At 65.3% G+C, this 12074-nt stretch overlaps 7 protein-coding genes across 7 annotated transcripts in view; 2 read left to right on the plus strand and 5 right to left on the minus strand.

The window, feature by feature from the left end:
* Positions 1-214: 214 nt before the first annotated feature.
* Positions 215-1407, plus strand: AMSG_06156 (uncharacterized protein; the record flags this gene model as incomplete). The annotated part of the gene is made up of 2 exons (XM_013901894.1): positions 215-1032; positions 1116-1407. The coding sequence occupies 2 exons, from the start codon at positions 215-217 to the stop codon at positions 1366-1368; spliced, it is 1071 nt and encodes a 356-aa protein (XP_013757348.1). The 3' UTR covers positions 1369-1407.
* Positions 1408-2603: 1196 nt separating this feature from the next.
* AMSG_06158 (uncharacterized protein) lies at positions 2604-5029 on the plus strand (the record flags this gene model as incomplete). Its single annotated transcript, XM_013901895.1, has 3 exons — positions 2604-2628; positions 2741-2978; positions 3150-5029. Exons 1-3 carry the CDS (start codon positions 2620-2622, stop codon positions 5027-5029), a joined length of 2127 nt encoding a protein of 708 aa, XP_013757349.1. The 5' UTR covers positions 2604-2619.
* On the minus strand, positions 4702-5507 carry AMSG_06159 (uncharacterized protein; the record flags this gene model as incomplete). The annotated part of the gene is made up of 2 exons (XM_013901896.1): positions 4702-5212; positions 5365-5507. 2 exons carry the CDS (start codon positions 5505-5507, stop codon positions 5047-5049), a joined length of 309 nt encoding a protein of 102 aa, XP_013757350.1. The 3' UTR covers positions 4702-5046.
* A 188-nt stretch (positions 5508-5695) lies between these two features.
* AMSG_06160 (TKL/DRK protein kinase) lies at positions 5696-8404 on the minus strand (the record flags this gene model as incomplete). Its single annotated transcript, XM_013901897.1, has 3 exons — positions 5696-6360; positions 6432-7672; positions 7702-8404. The coding sequence occupies 3 exons, from the start codon at positions 8402-8404 to the stop codon at positions 5779-5781; spliced, it is 2526 nt and encodes an 841-aa protein (XP_013757351.1). The 3' UTR covers positions 5696-5778.
* A 274-nt stretch (positions 8405-8678) lies between these two features.
* Positions 8679-9716, minus strand: AMSG_06161 (replication factor C subunit 4; the record flags this gene model as incomplete). The annotated part of the gene is made up of 1 exon (XM_013901898.1): positions 8679-9716. The coding sequence occupies one exon, from the start codon at positions 9714-9716 to the stop codon at positions 8679-8681; it is 1038 nt and encodes a 345-aa protein (XP_013757352.1).
* A 124-nt stretch (positions 9717-9840) lies between these two features.
* Positions 9841-11376, minus strand: AMSG_06162 (25-hydroxyvitamin D3 1alpha-hydroxylase; the record flags this gene model as incomplete). The annotated part of the gene is made up of 3 exons (XM_013901899.1): positions 9841-10237; positions 10300-11116; positions 11188-11376. 3 exons carry the CDS (start codon positions 11374-11376, stop codon positions 9978-9980), a joined length of 1266 nt encoding a protein of 421 aa, XP_013757353.1. The 3' UTR covers positions 9841-9977.
* Positions 11377-11512: 136 nt separating this feature from the next.
* AMSG_06163 (uncharacterized protein) overlaps positions 11513-12074 on the minus strand; it is a 769-nt gene continuing 207 nt past the window's right edge. The window contains exon 2 of the mRNA XM_013901900.1: positions 11513-12003. Within this exon, the coding sequence (XP_013757354.1) occupies positions 11801-12003 (203 nt within the window). The 3' untranslated portion in view covers positions 11513-11800. The remainder of the gene's footprint in view (positions 12004-12074) is intronic.

The raw sequence follows: 12074 nt of genomic DNA on the forward strand, positions 1-12074 counted from the left end.
TGCACATACGTCCCACCCACTCGCCCCCACTCCCCCCCCCCCCCCCCCGCCAATCACCCCCCCCCCTCCCAACCCCTGGCCGACCCAACTCGATTGAACTCGATCCATCCATCCTCTCCCCAACCCCCCCCCCTACCCACCCCCACGCACATACACACATACACACACACCCAACACTCTGCATCTTTATTCTCATTCACTCCTCCCTCCCACCATGTCGGGCTCGGGAACAGACTCAGAGGCGTCGGACAAGCCACGCGTGGTCGTCTCCATTCATTCCAGCTCGAGCAGTGACACCGTGACCGACGACAATGGCGCAGCGGCGAGCGTGGGCGCGGCTGGCTCGGGTGCTGAGAGCCCAGGCGCTGAAGTCTCGGGTGTGGCAAGTGACTCTGGTAGCGATGTAGGATCGGCAGGCGCGAGGCGTGCTGCGTCGGATGGCGGATCGATTTCGGATGAGCATGGGCCGAGGCGGAGAAGGCGGATGGCGACCGACGACGACGAGGTCATTGAGCTCGGGTCGTCGTCGGGCGATGCGCGGGCGCTGGCTATGGTACTGGGGGAGGAAGAGTCAGATGAAAATCTGGCGGCGGCAGTGGCAGCAGAGGAGGCGGCCGAGCAGGTGAACGAGATCAAGTCGCGGTTGCATGGATCACGGTACTTTAGTGCACCTGATCCGACCATCAAGTGCTACCGCTGTGATCAGATGGGCCACATGGCGGCCATGTGCCCAAACGAAGAAAAGGTCAAGGCCTGCTTCCTCTGCGGAAGCACAGACCATGAGCGATCGGTTTGCACACGCGAGACCTGCTTCCGCTGTGGGATGGTCGGCCACATCGCCTCCAAGTGCACCACCAACATCTCGTCGTCGGTTCGCTGCGACCTGTGCTCGCAGCGCGGCCACTCATCCGGCAACTGCTCCATCCACTGGATCTACAACTTTACTGGTGAGTACAAGCTGCAGTGGCGCGCCGCACGTGCCGCCGAGGCACAAAAGGAGAACAGCCGCCTCGGCCAGCCGCCGAGCGTGGTGTACTGCTTCAACTGCGGGGGCCGGGTCACGACTATGCCTCTTGTCGCGCTCCCACAATGAGCGACATGCTTCGCCGTCGTAGATCTGGTTCGCGCGGCGGCGGCGGCGGCGGCGGTGGTGGCGGCTACAACGGTGGCTCGCGCCGCTCGTCGTTCAGTAGAGACTCGCGCGATGCCGGCCGCAGTCGCAGTCGTGGCCGCGGCCGCGGCGGGTTTTTCCAGGGCAATCGAAGCCGCGGCTCGCGCCGCGGCCGGAGCAACAGCTACAAAGGCCCTCGTCGCAACAGCTACGACAACCACTCGCGCTCGCGCTCGCGCTCTCGCCATCGCAGCTAGCCAGTCTGCCTCTGGCTGCAATGATAAAGATCCCCCCTCACACAAAGAGCGAGGTGAACACGACAGAATCTAGGTGTAGATCGTCAGCGAGCAGGTGCCGCAGCTCCGACGGCGGCAGCTCGACCTCGTCGAACCGCGGCCAGGCGGCCGGATAGTCCGCGACCAGGTCAGCGGCCGGCGCCTCACCGCGAAACACCACCCGCTTCCATGACAGAGCCCGAACACCAGCCCACATAGCGGTCACATCAGCGCGTTTCCCGCGCATGACCATAACGCCCGGCTTGCCGATGCCAAAGACTCCGGAGACGCCATGCTCGCCGGCGAGCGCCGCCACCCGCCGGCGCTTGGTCCTCGAGCTGACATGATGGAACCAGGCCCAGGCGACCACCTCCACCGTGCCGTGCTTGTCATCGTCACTGCTTCTGTTGCTGGCGCCGTCGCTGGTACACTCGGCACGAGCAGTCTCGGCCCATGACTCGAGCGCACTAGCCACGGCAGCGATGGCGTCGAGCGGCGGCAGTGCCTCGCCGCCGCCTGCCGCCGCCATCAGCGCAGTCGTGACAGAGCGCGGCAGTGCGCTACCGTCTACCCTTCGCGCGCATCGCAGCACCACCCCGGCCGTCACGCTGCCATCGCTGGAGCCATCGTCATCGTCATCGCCGTCGTCTGCATCCGCAAAGTCGAACGTCGCCACGGCAGTGCTGCTCGCCAGCCGGACAGCAAAGCCGGCCACATGTCCGCAGCCTTGATGCAGCACAAGATCCAGCTCGCCATCCATGCAGTACACAGCCTGCACCATCTCCATCTGCTCGCTAACCCCATCTGGCCCTGTCCCGCACAGATCGCACCTGTCCATGACGGCACGGCGATGGCGCCCAAAGACAGGTGTGCGACCCAGACAGCCCTACTGCACCACCACTGCCAACCCACCACCAACCCACCAACCCACACACACACACGACCCAAACCGTCCTCCCGATCCACCCATCCTTCACCATCCCCCACCCCTTTCCCCCCAAATCTCCCAATCTGCCGTCAAATCCCCCGCCAAATCCGCCGCCCGCCACCCGCCACCCACCACCCGCCGCCCGGCCCTTTTGCCACCTTTGCCAACGGCTCTCCCTCCCGCCCACCTCACCCGTCCCCTCCCCCTCACCCCCTCGCCACCCTAGGCAGATGCCTGCCAGCAACCGCCCACACTCACGGCTGCGGGCTGCAGACGCATACATGAAACAGATCCGTGCAGCAGATATGTTCAAGGTATGCCCACTCCGTCCTTCTCTTGGCAATCCCCACCCCCCACCCCCCCAACCCCAACCCCAACCCCCCAACCCCCCAACCTCCAACCCACTCACCCCCCACGTGCCCGTAGGAACTGGCAGGCATGCTGGCGCTGTTCCAGCCGGATGATCCGTTTGCTTTTCTCATCGATGGCCTCCGCCAGTTTCAGAACCAGGCGGCTTCGGTAGGTGTAGACGGTGTGGTCTTCTCGGCTCATCCGGCTTCAGCTACGGCTACGCCGCCCATCTCGGCTGCCATCTCCTCTCGCATCGCATCACCTTCGCCCGTCCCGCGCGTCTTTGCAGCAGATTCTGTGCCGTCGGACGCACGTTCTCTGGCCTCGCCGTCTCTGCGGCCGTTTTCCAGATCGTCGTCGCCCATGGCCTTGCACGAGTGGCCACTGAGGTCGGCATCGCGTGCAAGCTCCCGCACAGACTCGCGCGCGGCTTCCGGTTCCAGGCGTCCGGCCTCGGCTATGGGCCCCGCATCGCCCGCACGAGCGACTCCGGTCCGTGACTGGGAGCCGCGGCTAGAGGAGTACGACTTTGAAACCGGCATCTCACTTGTCTACGTCGATACCAACGCCAACCTCATTGCCTCGTCTGAGACATCAGCCCGTGCCGCCGCGCCCGATCTCACCTTTGTCACCCAAGCCCACCGGGGCGCGGATGGCTCGCTCACTGCAAGCTCAGACTATGCCGGTGTAGGCCTTCCCACCGGCACCCGGACTGCCGTCGCCGTCGCCCAAGAGGCAGCCCGGCCCGACGACCAGCTCGTGACTCTCCTCGCCTACGACCCGCGGCTGCGCGCCATCGACTCGGACGTAGACGCCCTCACCGCGGCTGGTCTTCTCAACCAGCCCGGTCCGTTTGACATCCTTTCCTTTGCTGCCGGTACCCACAGGCCGGCAGACTTTGCCACCGCGCCGCTCGCAGGGCCGGCCATTCTCACCATCGTCCCGCGCGGGCACACCCTCCTCCCACCCGTCCTCGACGCCGCGGCCGCCTCACTTGCTGACGCCCTCCTTCGCCTCACCGGCCTCCCGGTTGCGGCTGCACTCCATCTCGAGGACGTTCGCATCTCGCTTGCTGTCCGCCCACAAGACACGCCCGGCATTGCCTCTGCCACCCTGGCCTCGCTCCGCGCCCTCGAGCACAACTCCCGCCGGAGCCAGGCCGTCAAGCTCGAAGTCGAGGCTGAGCGCAAGGCTCGTGAAGCCCGCGCCCGCAAGCTGGAAGAGTTTGAGCGTGCAGACCGCCTCGCCAAGCTCCGCGAAGGCCAAAAGATGGTCGCCCAGCGCGAGGCTCTTCACGCCGCCGCCCGCAAGCAGGAAGAGCTACAGGCGGTCATTGATGCCGAGCGCGCCGAGAAAGACGCCGAGCGCCAACGGCTCGAGCGTGAGAAGCACAAGCATGAGCGCTGGAAGACGGTCCTCCTCAAGCAGAAGGAGTCGCTCGCTGCCGAGAAGGCGGCCAAGGAGAAGGCGCTCGAGAAAACCATGGCCCAGCTCTCCGACGCCGAGCGCGTCCGCCGTGACACCCTCCGCCGCCGCGAACTCGAGCAGGCTCAGCTCAAGGCCCAGCTTGAGGCCCGCGAGACTGAGCTTGCCGCCCAGCGCGCCGCCGCGCTCGAGGCCCAGACCGCTCTGGTCAAGGCCGAGGCCGCCCTCGTTGCCGAGCGGCGCACCAAGTCCGAGCTCTCTGCAGAGGCCAAGAGCGAACACGAGCGCGCTGTCGCCGCCGAGGCTGCCGCCCGCAAGCGGGTCCACGACGTTCAAGCCGCTATGATGGATGTCCAGGGCGAGCTCGACGCTGCTGACATGGAGCGCCGCCAGCTGCGCGCCCAACTCGAGGAGGAGCGCAAGGCTGTCGAGCTCCGCGATCAGGCCCGCGAGAAGCTGCTCTCGCTCACGTCGATCTGCGGCGTGGGCGTGACAAACTCGGCTGGTCGCACCGACTGTGTCGCCGTCACCACACTCTCCGCCGACGGCCCCGCTCAACTCGCCGGCCTTCGCGTCGGCGACCTCATCCTCCGCGTCGGCGAGATCGAGACCAACGAGCGGCAACACTTTATGCATGTCCTTCATGCCGCCTTTGTCGGCGAGACAGAGATCTTCCACGTCGAGCGCAACGGCCGCAAGCTCCGTGTCCCTGTCCAGTTTGGAGCAAAGGGCTGCACCATGGACGAGGTTCGTGCCCTTCGGCACCTTGCTGGCGCCGACTGGTGCAGGGCCCGCGATGACGGCGTCGAGGGTATCACCGACATGGGCAAGCTCCTCCTTGCTGCCGAGCAATCATCGGGCGCCAAGTCTTCCGGCTCACCATCCTCCAACCGTCCCGGCTTGTCACGCCGCCGCCCGACCGGCCGCAAGCGCAAGTGAGCAGCGAGCCCGCCGCATCACATGCCGCTCTCCACCATAGCCGCAGGAGCAGCCGTCGACTGGCTTTGACCTCCTGCATCCTCTCCATCAAACGCCGCCAGCGTCCGAATGGCCAGCGCCACATGATCCAGCACAGAGGTGCACGAGACCCGGACAGCGCGCAGCTCGTCCGATGCCACAGTCCTAGCAAGCACGATGACGACCACAAGCCAGCCGTCCACCACCACCACCACCGCCACCACCACCGCCACCGTCACCATCACCATCACCACCACAGTAAGTGCACCCTCCCTCCCTCCACCTAGACTCCCTTCTACTCCGGCATGACCACCTACACTGCCAGGACGCCATCATCATCCACCGCCCACTGGCGAGAGACCACCTCTGGCCGCAGCTCCGCATCCACACCCACAGCACCAAGCACAATGTCAGCACGCCGCTTGCTGCCCACAGGGATCCGGCACGTCACGCTGTACATGATGGAGTATGTGCACAGGCAAGTGTGAGGGGGTAGAGGAGGGGTGGTAGGGGGTGGGGAGAGATGAGTGTGGGTCTTTCCGGCGGCCGCTCGCTGCCTGCTCGCCGCTGCCCGCTCCTCACTGCCACCCCTCCCCATTCCAACCCCGTTCTACCTCGCTCTCCAAAGAAGGATCTCGTTCACTTCCGCCCACCTTGGCGAATGACTCGTGCGACAGCACCATCGTCACACACCTCTGCTAGAATCAAACTTTGGTCTCCTTCGCTTTCGATTATCCATGATTGCCTCCAGGGAGCGCGGCGGCAAGGTCGGGAAGCGACAGCCGCCGCGATGGGGACGACGCGTCAGTGAGGACATGGCCTGGGAGTGCAGATGCTGCCGCTATGTCGCGACGCACAGCCTCGGTTGCTGGCATAACTCGCGCAGAGCCGGTGGCCATTGCTCGTAGCCGCGGCGAGTCGATGCCGTCTCCGCCGCCGCGGCTTCCGCCACCCGCCGCTGTGCTCGACACAAGTGCTTCGAGCTGGGCTAGCGTGTCGGTCAGCATCTGACCGCCAGCAGCAATGGCTGGCCCGTGGCCGAGCTCATCCAGTCGCGCTGCAGTGTCGGCGATCAGTGCCGCCACAGACCGGAGCGACATCGACAACGCCATCATCGAGCTCGAGCCGCCGGCGAGGCTCGGCGATCGCGGCGACGCTGGCGCTGTCGGGTTCGGCCGCAAATGGCTTGCGCCGCCGAGCACTGCGAGCAGCTTGGACGCCGCAGGCGTTGCATCCTCGAGCAGAAACAAGTGCTTGAGCATGCCGAGTTCGAGCAGCGCGTCCTGGATAAGCGCCGCTGCTGCAGGAGATGCCTGCGCAAGGTTGCAGAGCAAGTTGAGGAGGACGTGGAGGACGGCCGGCGGGCGTCCGAGATGCGTGAGACCAGCAGCGGAATGCCCTCGTCGCTTGAGCTGACAAAGTGGGCCCGCGCCGTCGCGTTTCGTAGAAGCCGATCCAGTGCCTGGAACAGGTGGTACAGCAAGTTGGCCGCAGACGCTGGCGTCTTCCAGATCAGCGATGTCAGCGACGAGAGGAACTGCGGTCCAAGCTCTACGAGGGTGTCCATGTGGAGCCACGCGATCTGCCGCAGCGCCACCTCGTGCAGCCGCTCGTGCCGCTGCCGGAGCCAGTGGTGGATGCGCGGGACCTCGAGCTCCCGCAGGCCAATCTGTCCGCGCAGGACTCGCAGCCGCTTCGCTACCCGCGCCATCTCGGGGCGCGCCTCGGCCTTGGTCTCCAGACAGTCGTTGATGAGCGCCGCGAGTGGGCCGGCCAGCCACGCCGGCAGTGTCGGCTTGGCCGTCCCATCGCGAACAGCGTCCAGCAGCTCGCCCATGTCGCGAAGCGTCCGCTCGTCAAGCTGGTCGCGGAACGGGAGCTGCCGCGTCACAAGCTCAGTGAGCAAGACGCCGAACGAGTAGACGTCGACTGCAGGGCCATACGCCTCGCCGCGGAGCATCTCGGGCGCCATCCACTGGAACGTCCCAGCCGTCTCTACCACTCCCGCCCGTGACGCAATGACCGAGAGCCCAAAGTCGGCCACCTTGACCGTCCCGGACTCGTCGAGAAGCATGTTCTCAGACTTGAGATCGCGATGGATGACTGGCGGCCGCAGTCCGTGCAGGTACGCCACGCCCAACGCGGCCTCGTGTGCCAGTCGCAGCACGTGCTCCATGTCGCACACCTCGGAAGTCTCGTGCAGGAGCATGAACAGCGAGCCGCCCTCCAGAAACTCGGTCACGATAAACACACCGCGCTCCTCCACCAGCGCACCCATGTACAGAACGATGTTCGGGTGTCGCAGCCGTGAGAGGACCTCGATCTCGTGGACCATGTCGTCGACCGCACCCGCGTCACCAGACACAGCCTCGTCGCGAAGCGTCTTGACTGCTACATCAACACCCCATACCCGCCCGCGATACACAGCCCCGAACGAGCCCTCGCCCACCTTGTCGAGCAGTACCACTTCTGACAGCGAGATCGTCGACAGCGCCGCGCCCGACGCATGCCGCGCCTCGTTGAACGCAGATCCTTGCCTTTCACTGCCGCCGCAAACCGAGGTGTTCAGAGACGCCGCCAGCGCGTCCGAGATGAGCACCACCCCGAGCCCGAGCACGAGCTTGTCTCGCACCTGCCGTCCGAGACGGTGCTACAGCCCGAGTCAGCATCTGGCTCCGAGCTTGAGCTCGAGCCGGAGCCACACGAGCCAGATTCCGAGTCGAGACTCGAGCCCGGTGATATCGGCGAGGTGCACCGGCCGGGGACCGCCAGCAAGCCGGAGAGCGTTTGTGAGGTGGCGACGAGCGTCGGCGGCGACGACGGCCGCGAGTGCGTCCGCGACCGTGGCACTGCACGGACCGGCGACAACCGCAGCGGCGCAAGACCAGCCACCACTGCATCGACCACCTCATCAGCAAAGCCAGTACCCACTACAACCTCACCGCCGACTGATGCCATCTCGTCGACCACCACCACCCGGACAAGCTCGTCTAGCGACGACAGCAGCGACGGCGAGCGCCTCAGCGGCGTGACCGGCGCTGAGACCGAGAGATCGACACCGCCCGCCGTCGCAACCAGAGTTTCCGGCCCGTTAGCCACCGATCGCGGACCTGGTGATGCCGGCGGCGTCAGCACCTGGGCCGGTGCGTGCGAGAGCGCAAGTGCCAGGCTGTGGATCAGCGCAAACGAGAGGCCCGGTGCGCCCGCCGCGGCGCACACCGCGTCCAGGCCCGGGCCAAGCAGCCGCTCAAAGGCCTCAGGGCCATGGGTGGCGAACGAGAGTCGCCGTACTGGCGACGGCGAGGCCATGGGCGACCCGAGCGAGGCCAGCGACGACGCTGACGCTGACGTGTTCATCCGACGTCGAGTGGGGAGGGAGAGGGGCCGGTCGCTACCGAACAGGCGTGCGGCGTGCGGCCGCGCCACGGGATGCGCCACCAGCTGGCAGCCACCGCAGGCAATCGGATCCCTCCCCCTATTCTGATTGACTCGCCACGGGCTTTGTTTCTACATTCTTCCTCCGCACACTGCTCTCCACAACCACCCCTCATTCTCTCTCTCCCTCTCTCTTTCTCTCTCTGAGAACTCACTCTCTCAATCTCTGTCGTGCCAAGACCCGCGCGATTTGGACTCACTCGCGGAGGCAGTCGATCATGCGGCCGAGCAGGCCGGCGAGCTGCAGGAGTGAGACAACACCGTCGGTGAAGCGAGTGTGGGTGATGCCAATCTCCTTGATCATGTTGAGCTTGTGCATCTCCGAGAGATCCGGGTACGACTTGACAATCTTAAAGATAGTGCCGATGATGTCCGAGCCCGAGTAGCCCTGGTACCAGAGAGTCTCGAGGCGGGCGTTGGCGGCAAGGAGGTCGCCCTGGCGGACAGCAGCAATCATGGCCTTGACCACGACCGGATGCGGCTGGTCGCAGACCTTGAAGACGTGGTCGGGGGTGACCATGCCAAAGCCGGCGACGGTCGACTCGAGGTTGTTGATGGCCTGGCGCATGTCGCCGTCGGCGGTGAAGACCAGAGCCTCGAGCCCCTCGTTGGTCGACTCGACGCCTTCGGCCTTGATGATCTGCAGCAGCCGGTCAAGGACCTGCTGGTCGGTGAGCCGGGCGTAGCGCAGGATGGCGCAGCGCGACTGGATGGGCTCGATGATCTTGGTCGAGTCGTTGCAGGCGAGGGCAAAGCGGGTGGTGGCCGAGTGCAGCTCCATCGTCCGCCGCAGCGCCTGCTGCGCGCCGGTAGTCATCGAGTCTGCCTCATCGAGGATGATAATCTTGTGCCGGCCCGGAGGCAGGGTCACCTTCTTCTGTGCGAACCGCTTGATGGTGTTGCGGACGACATCGATAGAGCGCTCGTCCGACGCGTTGAGCTCGAGCACGCCCTCTGCAAAGGCGTCTCCAAGCAGGGCGCGTGCCAGGCACAGAATGGAAGTCGTCTTACCTGTCCCGGGAGGACCGGCAATGAGACAGTTCTGCAAGTTGCCCTGCTTGGCAATGACCTTGAGCCTCGCCACCGTTGCCTCATTGCCCGTGATCTCCTCCACCGTGTTGGGCCGGTACTTCTCCACCCACGGGACAGAGAAGGTGGCGTCACCAGAGTAACCTCCGCTCTTGCTCGACGACGCACCCGCCCCGCCTCCGCTGGCAATGCTACTGATCTCCATAGGTGCTGCCATACTCGCTCCCTGCCTCAGACAAGTGCCCGTCGCTCCTCTCGCGCCGGTCGACAATGTGACCGCCGAGTGGGGAAGATTCTACGACCTCTTTTTCTGACCCGCGAGGGATGGACTGGCTGCGGCCCGCTGCGGGTCATGGCCATCCTTCAAGGCCTTTGCTCTTGTTGCTGTGTAACCCATCCGATCACAGGTCCTACCGTTCGTAGGCCGGGCGTGCGGGGTCATGGACTTGATGTGTGTCGTATGAGGTCAGAGAACTCGGAACGAGAGCTGCGGGGCGGGCGAGGGATACGTCGACGCATGGTTGTGGATCTCCCACGGCGTGGCGTCGCATTGGACCTCGACCGCCTGCATCACGGCTGCAGTGGCGGCTACAAGCTCAAGATGGGCCACCCGCGCGCCAAGACACATGCGCGGGCCAACAGAGAACCCGTCGCGCATCAGCGGGTGATGGATGAGCGCAGACTTGTCGATGTTGGAGCTGAGGAAGCGCTCAGGCCGGAAGAGTTCTGGACTCTCGACATGCTGCGGGTCGTGAGCGACGCCGGTTGGGAAAACGCGAGCCAGGTACTGGCCGGGAGCTCAAGGGCCTTGCCAGATCCCAGCACCACCTCTGTCGCCTCGTCCAGCATACGGACAAACATAAAGGCGGTTGGCGTGAGGCGATGCACCTCGCGCTGCACGGCCTTGAGGTAGTGCAGCCGACGCACATGGCCGCGGGAAAGCTCATCGCTGCCGACGACAGCGGCAATCTCGGCCCGCAGCGTGGCCTGCGCCTCGGGGTTGCTACCGAGATGGATGAGGGTCCAGTGGAGCGTCGACGCCACCGTCTCAAACCCGGCCATCAACAGGCCGGGCATGTTGGCGGCAACAGCATCGGCGTCGATCGCGCCAGACTCGACCAGGTCGTGGGCATAGGAGAAGCCGTAGGCGGGCGGGGCGCCGAGAGCGCGAGCCACATCGGCCTTGCTATGCTCGACCATAAACTGAAGCGAAGCCTGCCAGTCGCGCCAGAGTCTGGTCCGCATCGTTGCGTGTTTCTTGCCCAGCGGACTCATCAGCATGCCCGACGCACACTCCATGGATCGGACTGTCGCCGCCAGCAGCGGATGCATGCCGCCGTCGACCGGGCGCGGCAACGGCGCGCCAAGCACCGCTCCGCACACCATGTCGAACGAGAGCTGCTGGAGCCAGCGATGCAAGTCGATGCGGCCACAACTCATTGCCAGCTCCTTGGCTGCGCGCCTCGCCACACGATCGACCGATGATGCATACCTGGCGGCAGCCTGGGGCGAGAGCAGCGTCCGCTGCATGGCGGTCCGAGTCGCCTGCCAGGTGTCGGTGCCAAACGCCATGGCTATCTCACGGACTCCGCGCCTTGCCCTCTTCTCAAAAAGGCATGCAGCATCCAAAGCGAGTCTGTAGCGCCTGTGGGCCATGGCCCTGCCGCGGCATGGACCTGGGCCCAGACCCTTGGGTCGAACACCACCACCGTCTCCTCGCCGAGGCCGCCGAGGCTCACCACCTCGCCCCATCGGGCGTACATCTTGCGGAGCATGGGCACCATCCGACTCGAACCGCCCTCCTTGGCCACCCACCATGCGTTGCCGAGCAGAGGCAGCCGCAGCGGGCCTGGGATGGGTGGCATGCGGGGAGAGATGGGTAGACGTAGACGAGGGTGCGGGCGAGAGCGGCGACGTCGGTGCCGCCGGCAGCCTCCTGGACGCGTGCCGCGTCCGGGGGCACAGGCCAATGAGAGGGCTAATCACACACGCACCGCACTACACATACTACACAGGTATGTTACCATCGGCGCCAACATCGCCGTCATCGCCAACGTCAGCACTCTCACTATCGTTGCCACTGCCGCAACTGGATCACGTAGCCGGCAACCGGCAGCTCTCTCTCTCCCTCCGAGTCTATCTCATGCCAGTACACATTCTTGCCCCAAACCCCCGCTCAAGCGTCTGCTGCAAAGTCCGGCTCCAGACCAAGACCATGACGAGCAGCGAGCAGCGGTTTGCATCGATCGGTGCGGCTCCGGCATGAGAAGGGGGGGTGGCTTGGTCCGATCACAGCGGCGGAAGCGAGACCGACTCTAGCATGTGACGATCGAGCGAGTCGCCGACCTGCGGCTGTGCAGCACCAGCGCCAGCCATGTTCATGAACGCCTGGCAGACCACCAGGTAGGCAGCCTGATAGCTGTGCAGCGCCGCGCAGTTTGACCGGAACCGCTGAACCTCGCTCTCCAGTCGTTCCAGCTCTCCGTTGAGACCTACCCAGAGTGGATGTGAGTGGAGGGGAAGGGGGGGGGGGGGGGGGGGGGGGCAGTACGGAGTACCGGGG

The sequence above is a fragment of the Thecamonas trahens genome, assembly GCF_000142905.1.
Source record: "Thecamonas trahens ATCC 50062 unplaced genomic scaffold supercont1.26, whole genome shotgun sequence".
Lineage (NCBI taxonomy): Eukaryota > Apusomonadida > Apusomonadidae > Thecamonas > Thecamonas trahens.